The following is an 18,924-nucleotide window of genomic DNA, read 5'->3' as shown; positions in this document are numbered from 1 at the left end:
TGGTCAAATTGGCGAAGATTTAAGATATGACGTGTGCAAATATTCTGCAATCGTTTCAATTTATCAAGCAGTTTAGGATTAGCATGGGGATAACATGCATCTGCATAATCAAGGAGTGGGAGAAGGAAGCTTTGGACCAATGTTTGCTAAGCATTGATTTGCTTAGCAAAAGAGATATGAACAACAGTTTTATTATGACTGTAAAAATATTTATATTAAAGTCATTACCTTTAATATTTAATAGGTTTAGTGATGTTTCTCGTTATCTCTCTGATTTGTGAGCCCTATGAGAATGTGTTTATTTTTTCCAATATAATTAAGCTGGTTTTCTATTTATTACAGACAAACAATCGAAATGTTCACCCACGCCCTAATGAGTGCTAATACACCTTTATTGGGGGAGACTCTTAGGTTCTAAGAAAATAATCACCATATTGATGAGATTGGCTGTTACCGGAAGGAAAACGTGAACAAAGTGGCAAAATGGCGGACCGGAACTTCCTGTGGAGGAGGTTGTTTTTCGTGTTTGGTAAGTTCTTATTCCTTTTTTCGTAAAGCTATATTGAACTTGTTGAAAGGTTGACGAGTAAAAGTTATTTTTACAACTTCGATGGATGAATAAAGAGTAATTACTTACTCCTGTTTTATCATTCGGGGTAAATAGATTGTTTTTTTTTTGTAGTGGAAAAAATGTCTCTTTTCGTATTTGATGGATTCAATTTTACTAACGTTTTTTACTTTAATTATGTTATAATGAATGAAATAAGTTTTATAATTGGATATTTTTTTAAAAACGTAAATAATATTTTTTTCTTCAAAAATATTCAATACCGCTTACAATATACACAAACATCAAAAATTTAATTAAAATTCAGAAAAAATTGACAGAATACAACGTTTCAATACAAGATTACATTTTTTTTCAAATTTGCCCATCGATATCTACGAAATGACATTTTTTGTAAAATAAAATTACATATCAACTGAATGTTTTTCTTATAATTCGTATAAACAATAAATAAAAAATGATTTTTTCAATTCAATTTTTTAATAATGCAACTAACACAATACATCAGCCTTGTTTCATCCATTTTAATTTACGATTCACTGAAATATAAATACCAATTTTCATTTAACATTAGGTATTTATGTAAACTTATTTACACGTTTAGTTTGTTATATTAGTCATACAACAGTTTTATTACAATAATGAAATTATATTTAATACAAATACCTCAAAAATAAATTAAAAAAGTTAAAAAATATTCAAGTAGACCGCACAATAGTTTTTTTTTTTTTTCATTTTAATTATAATTTGCTTTATTATTCATTTTTACCTTTGTATTAGTTGCATTTATAAACAACCAGTATTTTTATCTTAAAAGCGTTAAATAAAAATGTATTTTTTTACTAATGTCTGAGCACCGGATGACAAGCTATTATAGGATAGTTTATCGGAAAAAAATGTTTATTAAATTTAATGTTTAGTAGTATTGTAAGAAAAAGAAGAAAAAAAAACATTTTTGTACCAATTTTTTTTATATTAAAATTAATTTAAGCGTCCTTTTTACTAGAGTAACACGTTCTAAGGAGGACTTTTTAGTGAGTACAGTGTTCAAATTTATTTGTTAACATATTTTATATGTCATTCAAATACTTTTTTATTTCTTCTATCCTAATTTAAATGTTTATTTATATTGTTGAGTTGATTTCGATCGTTCGGTCCTGGGCACACAATAAGAAAAGTATTAAAAATATTCACTGACTAAAATAAATAACTGGGCACAGCAGCAATCAATCCTTTTTATTTTATTTTAAACATTTCAACCAAACATATTCTAAAGAGTTTCTTTTTTTTCCCATTTCATAATTTTTTTTACTGCCTTATTCAACTTAGATTTTTTTAAAAATAGAAACCTGATCTTTACTTTTTTTCTAGTATTACGATGATGTATTAATTAAATTAGATTATTTTTCACCAACATTCTGTTTTTATATTACAATATTGCCTCAGTATTTGTTTTATTTTACATATTATTTTATACGCTTGCTTGTTCATCAAGATAACTCTTTCATTTTGTATCTACTGCATCAACTCTACTTCAAACGTTTAAATTCTTAGTTCTGCATTATTATTCGTCTCACAAAGACGCTTGAGTGTTTCTGAAGCGGAAAAATAGTTTTACAAGAAGCAATATATTTGTAGTCACGCTTTCACGTTCATCGTTTCTAGTTTATTTACCTACAAAGTGTATTAATGTTTTCTGACTAAACTTACATAAGTTTAATGAATTGATATTTTGATATAAATTATCTTTTAAAAGCAAAAAGGGGTTTTTAAAATAAATCCAACATCAATCGGGTGGCGTTATGCAAAATGCGTTAGGCCGCACCAACCTCAAACTGAAATAATTGATGATAAACATCAAAAACTTGTTTAAAATATGATTACTTATTCAAGTTTTTTTTATGTAAAAACTACTTTTACCTTTGTCATCATTTTTAAACAAAGTTGCATCCCAAAAAAAACTTTATGTTATAGTTTTTGACTTTTTTTAAATGTAAAATTATCAAAAGTATATATTTTATTTAGATGGAAAATTTTGATTCAAATATAAATTAAATTTAAATAAAAGCTTCACATTCTAAATCAGATCATAAAATACCTTGAAATTTACTTCCAACGAGAAACCTCAAATCACTAAAAGTTGACTGCCGTTTATATTAAATAAAACTTGTCGCCAATTCTGGCAAAAAAAGCGTTTATCGCGGGGTTACATTTTTGCAATACTGTTATCATGTTAGCCACATATGGATTCAATTCGCAATAATACGTTAAGCATCTTAAAGCAAGTTTACGTTGTTTCTAGTCCAGTTGCATGGTTTTCGGTTCAAACACCGAGGTATTTACAGAGAATTTGTACGTTTAAACTCATCAAACTATTTTTCCAAAGTAAGAATATCACTTTTGAATTGTGATTCTGAGACTAACTCATTTTTTTCGATTTTGTAGATTGTCGCATTTTTCCTAACAATATCCAATTAGATACATTTATTTATTTATTTATTTATTAACGGACATTGTCCATGTATACAATTTATAAGGTTTAAATATTACAATAAAAGAATAGTTTAAAACATTTAAAGAAAAAAGAAAGAAGCATTGACAAACATAAGGGACATCGAGACAAGATCTGGACTATTTATTTAGTGCTCGTTTAAATCGTTGTAAACTTAAACCAAAAAAGTCCAGATCCTGTCTTGAGTTAACAATACGACAAAGGCGGGTCATTGGAAAATTTAGGCCATAGTTTGTTCTATGCTGATCGATGAACAGTACTTCATTGTTTCTCAATCTACGAGTCGGAATATTGAATTTTACTTGTCCCAGTAATGATGGAACATCGATTATACCATTTAGTATGCCGAACATATATATGGAGTCAATATTAGTTCTACGTTTTTGTAGACTAGAAATAGTTAACATTGACTCTATTTCAGCATAAGAATAATTATCTCTCTTTAGTCCAAGCATCCACGCTTTTTTTCGAAGCAAGCAAAGTTGGACTGATTCAATGTGATTTATGCGATTGACATAGAATGGAGACCAGACCACTGAGGCATATTCAAGAAGAGGGCGAACAGTGGAGCAATAAAGAGTTTTGATTGTACGGACATTAGTAAAATCAGAGGATATTCTGTTAATGAAGCCAAGTAATTTCAGTGATTTATTTACTGTATTATCTATATGCTCGTTGTATGTCAGTTTATAGTCCAGAACAACTCCTAAATCTCTGATGGACTTGACTACATCAATTTTGGAGTTTTCTAATAGGTACTCGAAGGAAATTGGTTGTTTTGTTCTATGAAATGACATTATTTTGCATTTTTTAATATTTCGTTCTAATTTATTGACTTTACACCATCGGTTAAAAGAGTTAATGTCTGATTGAAGAAGAAAGCAGTCTTGTAAAGTTTGAATTATTTTGAGAATTTTGTTGTCGTCCGCGAAGAGCCAAAAACGAGAGTAAGAGAATGATTTAGCAACATCATTAATAAACAAATTGAAAAGCAGGGGTGCCAAATGAGCACCCTGAGGTACACCCGATGTAACATCAATACTGGTTGATAAATAGTTATTTATCCGAACATTTTGTGTCCTACTAATTAGATACGATTTAATAAATGATAGTAATGGATCTCTTATTCCCAAGGCATGTAATTTATACATGAGAATTTTATGATCTACTTTGTCAAATGCCTTAGAAAAATCTGTATAAAGAACATCAATCTGCTGACCATTTTCGATATATATATCAATAATTTGTTAAATACAAAAGAGAGATGAGGCTCGCAACCCATCAGGTCGCTTCTCTCGGGGAGGCGCAAAGAGGAGGAATTCTCAGGAATGTAGAATTGCCACTTGGAATGTAAGAGGACGTATGACTGATAAGATGAATGAACTGTGTGATATAATGAAGAATAAATGTATAGATTTATTGTGTGTCTCTGAGACTTGGAAGAAAGGGAGTGGTTCGATGGAGCACGGTGATACTCTGGTTCTCTGGTCCGGTCTCCCTGAGACGGACAAAGCTTGCCGGGGTGTTGCTGCGTTTCTATCGCCAAGAATGATAGAGGGCATGAATGAATATTAATTTGTAAGTGAGAGACTCATGTTTGTCAGATTTAAGGTCGGACTGACAAGATTGCTTGTTATCATAGGATACGCTCCTGTCAACTCCGACTGTGAATCTGAGAAGGACGAGTTTTGGACGAGTCTAATGAATGTGATGAATGGGAAAAAAGATAGCGAAAGGATAGTTTTGGCTGGAGATCTTAATGGTTGGGTGGGAACAAGGAGAGATGGGCTGGAGTCAGCTCTAGGTATGTTTGGGGATGCAAGAGTGAATGACAATGGGAAAAAACTGCTAGAGGTATGCCTGGAATGGAACCTTTTTGTATCAAATACATTTTTCGAACATAAAGGAATCCACCAATACACATGGGAGAGAGGAAATGAAAGGTCGATTATCGATTATGTCATCATTGACTCTAGATTGAAGCCTGTAACTGTCGACACACGTGTGTACAGAGGGGCCGAGATGGAATCAGACCATTTTTTAGTAGTCTCAAGGGTGATTCTGTTTAAGGGATGGCGGTCCCAAACAAACAAAGTCCAGGCTCCTTCTAGAGTCAAAGTTGAAAAACTGCAAAATGCTGACATAAAAGATAATTTTGAAAGATCTGTGAGTCACAGACTGAACGAAAAAGATGTAGAATGTATGGGTATAAACGATATGTGGGAGTGTTTGAAAATAAGTCTGTGCGAGGCGGCGAAAGAAGTGTGCGGTGTGACAACGCTAGGGAGAAAGAAAGGTGATGCGTGGTGGGACGACGAAGTCAAAAAACTCGTTAAAGAAAACAAGGATGCGTGGATAAATTTGCTTGCTGTAAAAAAGAATACAATTGAATATGAATCGGCTAAACGCGTGTATGGTGAAAGTAAGAAAAAGGTTAAGCAGGGTGTATGTGAACGGAAGAAAAAATTGAAGGATGAAGAAGGAATGAAAATGACAAAATTTCCATGAAAACATTAAAGTTTTCTGGAAAGCTGTGAAAAACTCCAGGAGTAGCAGTGAAAGCGGAGGCATGACAGTTGTTAAAGATAAGGATGGAAAAATGGTGACTAGTGAGAGTGGAATAAAAGAGAGATGGAAGGAATACTTTGAGGAAGTTTATGAATCGCACACTGGTAACTCGGGCGGTGCCGATGTATCGACATTATCCGAGGTGTGTCTGAATGCAAATGATGAGGTAAGTCAGATTAGTATGAAAGAAATTATCAGCGTTGTCAAATGTATGCGGAATGGTAAAGCGCAAGGGTATGACTGTATTGCAGCAGAGTTTATTAAGTCGGGTGGCAAATTAATTCTCACATGGCTACATAAACTTTTTAACTTGTGTCTCAAGGAGGAAAGGACTCCACCTGATTGGAGGAGGGCAGTTGTTATGCCGTTATACAAGGGAAAGGGTTCTAAGGTGGAGTGTGGGAATTACAGAGCTATCAGTCTTCTGAGCGCTGTCGGCAAAATGTATGGAAGAATACTGATAGAAAGAGTAAGAAACGTGACCAAGGAGAAAGTATGGGATGTACAGAGTGGATTCATGAATGGTAGAGGATGTATGGATCAAATATTTGCATTACGCAATATGACAGAAAAGTTTTTGGCGAAAAACCAGAAGCTTTTTTGCGCTTTTGTTGATTTGCAAAAAGCATTTGATCGAGTTGATAGGAAAAAATTATGGATGGTTCTATCGGAGTATGGAGTGAGTGACAACCTTGTCCGCGCTATTGCTTCCTTGTACAAAGATAGTGTAGCGTGTGTAAGGGTAAATGGGTCATTAACTTCCTGGTTTGACATCCCTAAAGGAGTCAAACAGGGATGTGTAATGTCACCGTGGTTATTCAACATATACATGGATAAATGTATGAAAGAATTGAAAAGTATGGATGTGGGAGCGAAAATGAGTAATCTAACTGTCAGTTGCCTTCTGTACGCCGATGACGCAGTCCTCCTAGCTGACAGCGAAGAGGAACTGCAATCCTTGGTTACAAAGGTTTACGAAGTGTGCAAGGAGAGTGATTTGCTAATGAATGTGCAAAAGTCGAACGTCATGGTCTTTGAAAGAAATGTAACTATGACTGAATGTAAGATTGTAGTAAATGGAGATAGTTTGAAACAGGTCGAAGAATTTGTATATCTGGGTAGTATGTTTACTAGAGATGGAAATATGGACAAGGATATTGAAAGGAGGGTTAGTGCCGGTAACAGAGTTAATGGTGCCTTAAAGTCTGTCGTAGCAAATAAGTGTCTATCGCAAGAGGCTAAATTAGCAGTTCATAATGGAGTTCTGGTACCAACCCTAATGTATGGAAGCGAAGCATGGAGTTGGAAAAAAAGGGACGAAAGTAGACTGAATGCTGTTGAAATGCGATCCCTCAGGCGAATGTGCGGAAAAACAATGTATGATAGGTGCCCTAATGTCGAAATTAGAGCAGAATGCAAGGCTGAGTTAAGCATTATCGACAAAATTAAGAAAGGTCTTTTGCGATGGTTCGGTCATGTGGAGCGAATGAATGATGAAAGAACGGCTAAAAAGATTTATGTTGCGAATGTGTCTGGTTGTAGAAGTCGAGGAAGGCCGAGAAAGACATGGCATGATCAAGTACAACAAATTCTTGAAAGTGGTCATGTGAAAAGTCGGAATAATCGACGTGCGTGCATGAGAAGATGTATGAATGTGAAGGAAGCAGAGGAAGTGTGCCAGGACAGAGTGGTGTGGCGTTCTATCCTCTCTGCCTACCCCTCTGGGGAAATGGCGTGATGATTAGTTAGTTAGTTAGTCAAAAGAGAGATTTGTTTGAGCATTTTTCGTTTAAAATTTACACTCTTTTTTATTTGGGTATTGTATTTGTTTTGTTAGTATGTAAAAGATAAGTCAATAAATAGACATATTATATTTTATCTACTTGCGTAAATAGTCAGTTTGGTCGGATCTCAGAAATTTCAAGCTTCAAGAAAATAAACCAAAAAATAAACGGAACATTTACAACTTTGTCTCTGTTTTAAATAATCAAAACATAAATTATATAAAGAAAAACTTTTCTTTGTTAAAAACGTAACAATAAAAGATCCTTCCTACTTACATTACTTACATTTGAAAAAATTTTTAGCCTTAAATGACAACATAAATTGTTTTAATGAAAAATTGTACTTGAAGAGTTAAATTTCCGATGAGAACCCATAAATTTATTATATGTGTTCTGTGCTGTTGGGTTGGATTTCAATTTTTTTTCCTGGGCTGTTGTGATGAAAAAAATGACGAATTTCATAAAACACTGCGTAAAATCTTTATTGCGTTTATTTTACGAAAACAAAAAAAATATTACGAAAATAGCCCTTTAAAAATTATCAATAGTAATGTTAATAAAAAGTTTACATACGAAATGCATAAATACGAATTGTAATATGATAATATTTATTTTTTTGTTTTCTGAAGAAAAGGGGGGTTTTAATTAATCAATTAATACGTATTTATTATCTCCATGAAAACCACTCCACTTAATGCCAAAGGCTTTATGATCAATTATCAACAAGATTACAATTATTAAATTTGTTTTTTTTTGCAATCTTGTGTATTTTGTGCCTTTTTTACAACTGGTATTGACCGTTTTAGCCAGCTAGAAAAGTCTGTCTATAGTTAAATATTCATCCACTTAGAATTTATAAAAGGACAAAATATTATGAAATCTTTTTCAACTTTTTTAGTGACAAGAGCTTTTGAAAGTTTCTCCATACACCGCTACACCAAGCTTTTAACGACTGGTGAACGATGTGAGCTTTTTCATAAATCCACTGGCAAAAGAAGTTTATAAGTTAAAAGTTTTACTCACTGTCAGCCATAAATGTCCAACTTCAATATTAAAGGTTAATATTATAAGACAGTTGAGACTTTTTATGTAAAGGAAAAGCTTTTAACGATTCACTGCTCTCTAAGAGCAATGGTTTGCGTTTTCTGCCCACAAACTTAATTTAGCAACGAAGTAGGAGTACTTTTGTATAAAATATAAAAAGATTATTCAGGTTTAATCGGAGAAAAAAAGTATTAAAAAATTTAAAACGATAAATGCGTTTCAAAAGTGCATTTTTTTTTGCAACACACTTTCAATTTTTACTTGTTAATTCGGTATAAATTTGCATTTTTAAATAGTAATAATGATAATAATATTCATGGTTTTTTAACAATTAAGAAACTTTTTTTTTATCTACTACACACATACTTAGGCTATGGATTTTTCTAGATTATGTCTAGTCTGCCTAACTAAGTACAACCTGTTTAAGAGGCAGGAATATTTATGCAAAAATAAACAACAACCCTAATACCTCCCAGTTAATTAACTATACAGTTTGTCATGTTACCGACTAAGTAGATACCATGACAAAAGAATATTCCGATTATTAATTGTATTGTGGCAACCCCCGTAAAACAGGTCGCTACTTAAACGCGACTCTTGTCAAAAATGTCGTTCTTGCGAAAACACGTTCGCCCTTAAACGCTCTAGTGAACAAAAAAAACTGAAATAAGATGTCACCACAAACCCGAAAGACAGGAGCCGAAATCATAAGTCAAAACCCATCTTTAACTTGACCAATGTAGAACTGAACAAGCAACTAATATTATTCAGTTTTGACACAGGGTTCCCCCAATCTTTACCCTTAATTGAAATGCCATGCTCGTACTTTTAATAATTATGTTGAAATATATTTTTCATTTACATCTTCCATGTCAGATGTTATATTGAAACTTTCGGGTGATAAATAAACTAAATATTTGTATTGGACTGGGGTTTATCCCGTATAAAACTATTTATTATTTTTAATAAAATACAAAACTCGAAGAAATGAGAAACGTTCGGAGGATATTATATATTTAATAAGGAAAAATTCACGAAGAAGATGACTATTGGGATGAAATCTCACAATGGACTTCCTTGAGAAGTTGACTGAGATTCTACAAAAACTGTATTTTATTAGATTCACCAATTAAGGTGGCTTAATATTAATAGTTTTCTAGTCGCTAAATAAAAACGTATCGTTTAAAGACAATTTAAACTCGAGCTTCATATCCGTATATTTTACATTTATCTTGTGATAAACTTTTCAAAATACCATTTGGAAATCTTTCATTTAATATTAAAATCTGTGAGTGCTATCAGCTGAAATAATTTTTTCATGGAGTACCTTAATAAAGATTGAGTTGGTTGGTGAATACCCTTTGCGACAAGGAACACGCAGGATCTCCTTAGCGACTTTTCTTGAATTTCCCATGCTCTCGGTCCAAGGCTTTACTAGTTGTACTTGCTAATTTATTATACAATATAAGAGATTTTTTAGTTATATGATGGGAGAAGTAGATGAAAAAACCTGATTCACATAACTGTATACTTTTAAACATCTTTATTAACTTTATTGCGTTAACTTTTTAGAAGAATAAATAAAACTTTAATAAATAAAATTTTATAAGCAACTATGTATTGTCGTGGGGGTCACAGCCCATGATCGATGAAACACGTATGTCCTTAATAATAAACATTTTTCGATAATTGCGCTACAATAAAAATGTGTATTATGTATTATAATTATTGAATGCTGCTTCTTATTAGTGCATGTAGTTATTAAAATGTATGTTGTGTTGGTTTTATATTTTTGTTCAACAGCTATGGTGAAGGTGTATAGTGGGTTTTGCATTTTGGTTTAATTAGTGTCCTGACAAAGAGACGGGTACGTCTTGAAACCGGTAGATATAGAAAAGTCGGTAACTGAGTATATACAAATATTTAATAATATTAAGTAAAATATTTGACCACAAAATTGAATGCCTGTTATAATGTCAAAATATGTATGTACCTTCTTTTGAAAATTTCACGTTATAACAATAATTTGAAAATTGTATGATCGATCTACTTTAACAATGTTGTCTAATGAAATACGCTTTGGTTAAATTCCATTCATTTCTTATATCTGAGACGGAGATCACGCTAATTCTTATCTCGCATGCGATAAGATACATTGCAAATTGCTTTCTTCACACGAAAGGCGCCAACATGGGGGTCGTATTTTATTTTAGAAGAATGATGATTCTATTTTACAAAACCTTTATTAATTAACATAATTTTTACAAAAAATGCTGTTGAAGTAGGACGCTGAAAAGTAACACGGGAGGTAATGGAATAATGAGACAAAAAAAAAGAATTTTTCTTAATTCGGAGAGTTACAAAAAAGCGAGAAAATGTTACAAACCCATGTATACGTTTTTAAAATATTTAAAAAAAAAAATATTTTTTTTAATAAAAAAAAATGGTTATTTGAAAATACTTTTTATGTTTAAATGACATCAAACCATTAAAAATAATCATTGTTCAATAAGTCCACTTATATTCACAACACATTGTCTCATACACATATACACACACCCTCAAACAATATATATTTATACTCACTCTCACTAACATGTACAATAATAAACTAATACACTAAAACAAGTATTTAACATAAATATTATTATGTTAAAGTAAAAGTTATCATCATAATGTAATTCAGATACATTTTATATTTGTATATTTCTACCTATATATTAAATCCATTGAATTTATTTGATAATGTGTTTCGTTTTTATAAGAAAAATAAAATAAAATAAATTGAAATAGAAAGGGAAACCCTTTTTTTTTTAAAGGAATAATTGGCTAAGCCATTATTTTGAGGCTTTTCAGCAGGTAGGATAGAAGAGATATAAAATACAGTAATGAAAAATACACCGTAACACCCAGACCAATTGAGAAACAAATCTTTCTTGATTTTTTTCTTGCAACTGGCGGGAATCGAACCCGCGACGCCAGTTTCAAGGTTAGCCGTCTAACCAACTGCGCCACGGCGCCTGCCTTAAACCAGAAATTATTTTACTTTTAAATAAACCAATATTAACTTCAATATAAATCAATTTTTAAGTATTGAACAGTTATTTGAAGATACCTGTATAAACTAAAAACTAAAGTAGGGTTTTTATAAAAAAATAATTTATTACACTTGGAAGTTATTTGAACTTTGCTTTTGTATTATGCAAGATTTTTTCGAATATTAATATATTTATCATGAAATTATTTTCAGTATAAAAACCAAATCAAAATTAACTAAATAGCAGCTAAAAATATAACATAATGAAAATAGCTATAAAAGCCTGACACCATAATCTATGGATTTGTTGTACTACAAATTAAGCATGAAAAACAGGCTTCAAATGAGGTATGTACCCTTTATAATCAGGACGAATTAACAGTACATTTCAGTAAGTGAAATACGTCAAGAACCCTAAATGAGTGTTTTACACTACGGTTACTCTTAGGTAAAAATCTGAAAAAGGAAATCGACTTGGTTTTTTTTTCTCATAAAATAATAGAGAGCACGTTTGCTTACTACGTTTTAAGTCCCTGATTTGATTCTTGGCAGGGTCGACGTGAAATATTTGTTTAAAAGGTCTACACATTTAAACCACAATATTTCACTGTCCCTGGACTCGGACCAGAAGTATAAGGCCGTAATGTAAGAGATGATCAATATTTACGGCAATTTGGTGTTTCCTCCAGGAATTGCACCCAGAACTTCAAGCATGGTAGGCGAACACGCCAACCACTACACTTGAAGGTCACTTACTTCCCCTCAATTTCATTATTCAGAGAGTAGGCATCGAGTCGAAAATACTCGTTCAGGGTTTGAGTTCTATTTCTTGCATAGAACTGTATTCTTTATACGCCCGAACACAGCCTCTGTTCAGCTGTATTTGATGACATAGAATGCTTTTTTGTTATGAAAACACCGGACTTTCAGTATTTTTTTCGTAATCGCTTATGAAACCAAGAATGAAAACACTACTGTACATAGAGAAAAAATTAAAACTTAATTTATTCCTCTTGATTCAATAAAATTTGAATAGTAATCGTATTTATGGTTATTTGTTTTTTATATAAAAATTATATTGTAAATAATTCGCTATTTCGAATTGGGAATCAAATTGTGGTAGAGCTGGATTCGAATGTCCGACTTCTAATGCGTGAATCTGCGGCGCTACCACTGGACCACAAATTTATCTACACAAAGTACGAATATAAGCAATCAATCGAAGTTGCTAGGAAACTCGTAGAAATCAGAGATATAAACTTGAAATCAAATATCATAAATCGAGTAAGCTTCAATATAAATTTATATGAATCGACGTCTACCTATTGGAGTATTGGCTTTGCGAAATATACCGAAAAGTTGGTTGCGGTTTTAAGCAGACAACCTGCGGTCGCCGGATAGGGCGGGTCTGGGGTTGCTAACTGGTTGGGTGGAATAGGTCGGGTGGGAAGGAGGGCGGATATTGCGGTCAGATCAACACCTGCTCCCTGGGAGATCGAATCATCGGGACCCGAGTTATCTCGAAATATTATTTTCGTTTCGTGTTTGATTTATGAAAATTTAGACACATGATGAGAACGTGATGGATGGAAGAGTTCTGATTTTTAATATATAGACTAGTGTAGTTATCGTCCCCCTTTCAACACCTAGTGGCTCATAAGGCACTGTTTATATTTCTAATTATCAATCTGCGATTATTTATTGTTCTTAAAACGCACTTGTTTTTTAAAAAATGACCTCTTTTTCTGTTTATTCTGATACAAACGGTTATTTTTATCTACCTTTACACTTCATACTTGTCATCAGGTTGATTTTTCAGAAATAATTTTATCAATTTATCACTTACAAGTGCCGGAATGGCATAAAATTTTCACCTTAAATTGAATTAATACGAAACGCTGATAATAATTCGCAGCCATTTTGCCTTAACTGCCCCTTGAAAAAGCTAAATAGGGCATTCATTATTTTAAATCGCACAATTGAAATCATTCAAAGGTCCAGAGATACACACGAGCGCAGTTGTCTGTGTTCGCGTAATTAAGCTTGGCCATCATTTTCAGTATTTGCTGAAACCGGAAACAGATACTACAGCGGAACCGGACCTAACAGACGCCATAGCAGTTTACACAGTAAACGAAGACTACCTACACTGACACAAACAAAATAATAAAGCCTTAAATTGCGACGTGAAGCTGTTTTGAGCCTAATAAATTATAGCAATAAATTCTACGCTGTAATATTATCTTTTGAATCTTAATTTATACAATTTGTAGTCTTCCTATCATTACTTTATTAGGCTATATAAACACTCTGTTATAATTGGAAGAGGCGATCAATTTTAATAAGCTTTGAATAAATAGATGTATCATTAATGTTAATATTTCAGCAAGTCGACAACTTCTTGATAAGTTTTCTTTGCGATATGAAAAACTAATTACATTTTACCTTGAATAAACAAATAGACTGAACGATGACGCCTAGCAAATTGATACGATTTTTTTTTGAGTTTTAAAATATTTATCAATGTATATTGACACTTTTGTCAAGGTATTTATAAAGATACTGATTTATCATTATTGTCTGTTTCTAGCGAGCACTTATTATACTATCATCCAGTCGACATTCAAAATATGTTAAAGGTTTTATCGTCCAGTATGGTTACTAACATTTCACCAGTAGTAAAATATTGCACTTTTGAGGTTGAAATCTATCTTAAATCAACAGTTCAAATGATGAATAATATGAAGAAAAAAAATTATCAGAAACAAAAATTAAAATAATTTTTATTTAAATAGGAGAGTATTTGATTCCAGTTTTGAATCAATCTCATTTTTTAAATTATTTTTGCTTCCAACTTGTTCCAAAAATCCAACGTTATATTCAAAGATTTATTTTATTTCAGTGACTTCTATTTTGCAGTCTCAATCCTAGGGATTGGTTTGCAGCAAAGTCCTGCATCTCGTCATCCATTGGTCTCTATTTTCTGCAGCCCTCTTCAGCTCAACATATGAGGCGCAGTTTAAATCTTCCATCGAGCTCGCCTCTCTGAGATGGTTTTGATAAGAAACTTTGACAATCTAACAAGGGTATAAACCTCGTTCCAAGCTAGGCAATGAAGAAATTCAGCCCTACGGGAAATTGGATACAAAAAATGTTTTCTTGCGCGCGCTAAAAATTACAGCATTAAATTTTAGGGTAAAATTTCTTAATAATATACGAAAAAAATAATAATAAATATTTTAACAAAAACGCACTACTTAGAATGACGTCACTGGTTCATATAAACCATCAAATGATATGAGAGCTTTGAAAAATATCCGGTTTGGTCACCGTAAACAAACCAATCAGAAAAACTGTCATAGAACAACCTCTGACGTCGCACGCGGAGTTATTTCAGAAAAACAAAACTTTTAAAATCATAGCGCTGATAATAGGATACATAAAAATACGAATTTGGCTTAGTTTAATATTCTACTAACAAATAAAAAAAAACTTAAAAGACACTGAACTTCCTCATTATATTTAAAAAACGTATGATAATTTTCAAGTTAATTTATTTTAAAGAAAGTGCAGACAATTGAAATAAAAACTAACTATCATAAACATATTCAAATATATATTTATACACGCATACACATATTTTTGCGCATAAACATACATAAATACACAACATATTCACAATTAAATAAGTATTGGCCAAACTTTTTGATAGCCATTTGTGTTTTTTTTTAATACGTTTTTTTATATTTTATTCTCCATCCAATAAGAATCTCCAATCCCGGCATAACATCAACCTCTCTGTCTCCCTACAACCTATGTCAAAAAAGAGAGAAAGCAACACTTTCATCAACTTGACAACACTCCCGCTTTTCCATAATTCTGGCAAAAAAATATAGACCTTCTTGCCAACGTAAAAATATTGCTTCGATGCCGGAACAGTGTCGACCCCTTATCTTAGTATCATATCCCTATTGTAGTATCTCGTATAATAGTTTTGGTTGACGGTTGGGTATTTGTCTATATTTATGTGTTTTACTCATACCGTTTTCTATATAATCTGTTGAATAATATCAAACACTCCGACATCTGTAAAGAGCAAGTCACTTATTAAATTAAGTAATCGCTATGTAAAACCTTCATTGAAACAATTGTTTCACGTTTACACTACCAGGAATTGAACCCTGGATCTCAATAATAATGGAAAAATGCTCCAACTACTATTTAAGTTATTTTCCTGGGTTCAGATGATAGTTAAGTCTTAAGATAATATTTCACATACAAAACTTCAAGTTTGTTTTTTAAATTAACATATTAATAATTAATAAATATGGCTGAATTAAAAAAAAACTGATGTTGTTTTATTATTTTTAAAACGATTTAAATCTGAATTTGATTTTTTTTCTTTTTTTATGACGTCAAAAGAACTTTCTCTTTTATGTTATGAAGTATAACGTTACGAATATTTTACAATTTCAAATATCCTTGCCTGAATAATCTCTATAGTAGATATGTATCTACCTGTGTTCAAAGCTTTCGCTCGCTTTCAATATCTAAGGGTTGGTGCTTTGCTACAGACCCGCTTCCAATATACAAAATTTGATATTTTCCAGACCTTTCTGGAATGTTTCACAGGTTTTGTATGCGGGTATATAATGAAGAGAACTAAGTGAAAATTTTACTTAGTCAACTGTCATTTATACGAAAAATTTTAGACGTGAGCTTATTAGTTTGAATTCTGAAATGACACAAGTTTGGGAGGCCGGATGAAGGAATATATATATATTTTAAAAATAATTTGAAAGGCGTTACCGTCAATCTGCTTTTTGTGAAGTTTTCTACTGAAAATTTTAATAACATAATTAGTCAAATAAAATGTAAAAGGAAGTTTGTCAGTTTTTTTTGGCATTTAAAATCTAAAAACAAAAAATCTTGTAAATTGTAATGATATAAAAATGTCTCAACTCGAGACCAATTTTTTGTATCAACTTGTTGAAAATAGCCTAAAAACTTGAAATATTTAGATAATTCGTACACTCACACTATTTCACAGCCCGAACTTTGTTATGTATTTGCTATTTTTTTAACCCTTTCCTCACAGTGCCTAAAACATTTATTTATTTATTTATTTATTAACGGACATTGTCCATGTATACAATTTATAAGGTTTAAATATTACAATAAAAGAGTAGTTTAAAACATTCAAAGAAAAAAGAAAGAAGCATTGACAAACATAAGGGACATCGAGATAAGATCTGGACTATTTATTTAGTGCTCGTTTAAATCGTTGTAAACTTAAACCAAAAAAGTCCAGATCCTGTCTTGAGTTAACAATACGACAAAGGCGGGTCATTGGAGAATTTAGGCCATAGTTTGTTCTATGCTGATCGATGAACAGTACTTCATTGTTTCTCAATCTACGAGTCGGAATATTGAATTTTACTTGTCCCAGTAATGATGGAACATCGATTATACCATTTAGTATGCCGAACATATATATGGAGTCAATATTAGTTCTACGTTTTTGTAGACTAGAAATATTTAACATTGACTCTATTTCAGCATAAGAATAATTATCTCTCTCTAGTCCAAGCATCCACGCTATTTTTCAAAGCAAGCGATGTTGGACTGATTCAATGTGATTTATGCGATTGACATAGAATGGAGACCAGACCACTGAGGCATATTCAAGAAGAGGGCGAACAGTTGAGCAATAAAGAGTTTTGATTGTACGGACATTAGTAAAATCAGAGGATATTCTGTTAATGAAGCCAAGTAATTTCAGTGATTTATTAACTGTATTATCTATATGCTCGTTGTATGTCAGTTTATAGTCCAAAACAACTCTTAAATCTCTGATGGACTTGACTACATCTTCGGGTTTTGGCGCTATGTAGTCATTACACACGCACAAAATGAAAGATTTTAAATCGGAAAAATGAAATATTTATTGCAAATTTTTTCAATCATTTATAGTTGAAGTCAAAAGTGATAATATTTTTGACTTTATTTCCAAAAAATTAAAAAACCATTATCCCATGCCCCCAACAAAACTCGGAGAACTACTCACTGTCGTCTGGCAGAAGTACTGGCAATTTCGCTGTTCGCTCGTGGCACGTGTGAAAGTATCGAGAGTGAGCCGTAAAGAGAGTGTGAGACAATTATATCATCACTACTCTTTTACTTCATACTCCGCAACATGTGACATATCGAAAAACTTTATATTGGATTGGTGTTGATTTATCTATGATTAAAAAAAAAACGCTCTTTCTGTTTTCAATTATGTATTAATTTTTGAATAAAAACATTTTTTGACCGTACGTCAGAGTATAACGGAGGAATACCGAAAATCTTTATTCAGAATTTATTATATTTATAGTGATATTTAAGTTATTAGATGCAATGTGTACTAGCTGCACATCGATAGTTAATCTCAGAGTAAAAACGCTCTTTTGTGGGCCTAGTGGTGTAATGTTTAGTGCATTTGTCTACCATGCAAGAGGTCTTGGGTTTGATCCCCGACATGGTTGATATAATGTACATCTTGAGTGGTTTATGCTATGTATATGTGCCGCATGTAATGTATATGTTTGTGTATGTTTTATATGTGCGTTCATGTGTGTGCGTGGGTGGCTCGGAGTGTACATTCGGTATTTTTATTTATTTTAATTTATTACCTCCATGGAAAACGCAAATGTCAACAATTATCCTTTTTTCACTTAAAGTTCTTATTTATTTTTTATTTTTTGTCACAGTTAATGTTTATATCTTTTTAATTTATGAAAACTTAATTGGTCTTTTTATGTTAAAAAAATGTTGTTTTTAATACTGATTTTGTATGACTGTATGTTTTCTAAATAAAATAAAATAAAAATAAAAATAAAAAAAATATCATTTTAAAGGGTGTTTTTATACTAGAATATTTCATAGTCCTTCGAGTGGTACGTGAAGCGTAAGACTGATCATCTTACCTTCATGTGACAAAAATTATCAAGATACGCTGCGATTGGTTTACTAATGCATAATTCAGTACCCTATGCACCATTAGGTGTGGAAAGGGAATGATGATAAATAACGCTCTAAGGATTATAAATGAAAAAGAAAGCTACTGTTTACAGCAAACTAATGGGAAGTGGGTACTATCGAAAATTCTAAGCCGTCCGTCACACATCTGTTGTTAAACCATACACTGGCTACGTTTTCCACAGAAGGTGGAATACAAACTCTGTTGGCTTATGTATTAGTCGATGCAAAACTCTGCTCCGGAATATCTAAGGGACTATGCATTCTAGATGATTTAGCTGACAGACATCTTACGCTTAGGTCAGCTCTTTCTGCGAAGAGATGGAAAATTATAATCTCTCTACGCAACCAGCGCACTAAATTCGGTAAACGTGCATTTGCGGTCACAGGC

The 18,924-nt window shown here is 32.1% G+C and overlaps 2 protein-coding genes across 2 annotated transcripts in view; both read left to right on the top strand.

The window, feature by feature from the left end:
• Positions 1–396: 396 nt before the first annotated feature.
• LOC148281178 (uncharacterized) overlaps positions 397–18,924 on the top strand; it is a 189,995-nt gene continuing 171,467 nt past the window's right edge. The window contains exon 1 of the mRNA XM_088227124.1: positions 397–529. Coding sequence (XP_088083250.1) covers positions 484–529 — 46 coding nt within the window. The 5' untranslated portion in view covers positions 397–483. The remainder of the gene's footprint in view (positions 530–18,924) is intronic.
• Positions 3,950–18,924, top strand: part of LOC148281177 (uncharacterized) — a 197,633-nt gene continuing 182,658 nt past the window's right edge. Inside the window, exon 1 of the mRNA XM_088227051.1 lies at positions 3,950–6,141. Within this exon, the coding sequence (XP_088083177.1) occupies positions 4,674–5,588 (915 nt within the window). The 5' untranslated portion in view covers positions 3,950–4,673 and the 3' untranslated portion in view covers positions 5,589–6,141. The remainder of the gene's footprint in view (positions 6,142–18,924) is intronic.

Source organism: Micrasema longulum, unplaced genomic scaffold (assembly GCF_059751315.1).
Source record: "Micrasema longulum isolate JH-2025_06_02 unplaced genomic scaffold, ASM5975131v1 h1tg000487l, whole genome shotgun sequence".
Classification (NCBI taxonomy): Eukaryota; Metazoa; Arthropoda; class Insecta; order Trichoptera; family Brachycentridae; genus Micrasema; species Micrasema longulum.
This window is presented reverse-complemented; position numbering and strand designations above follow the sequence as displayed.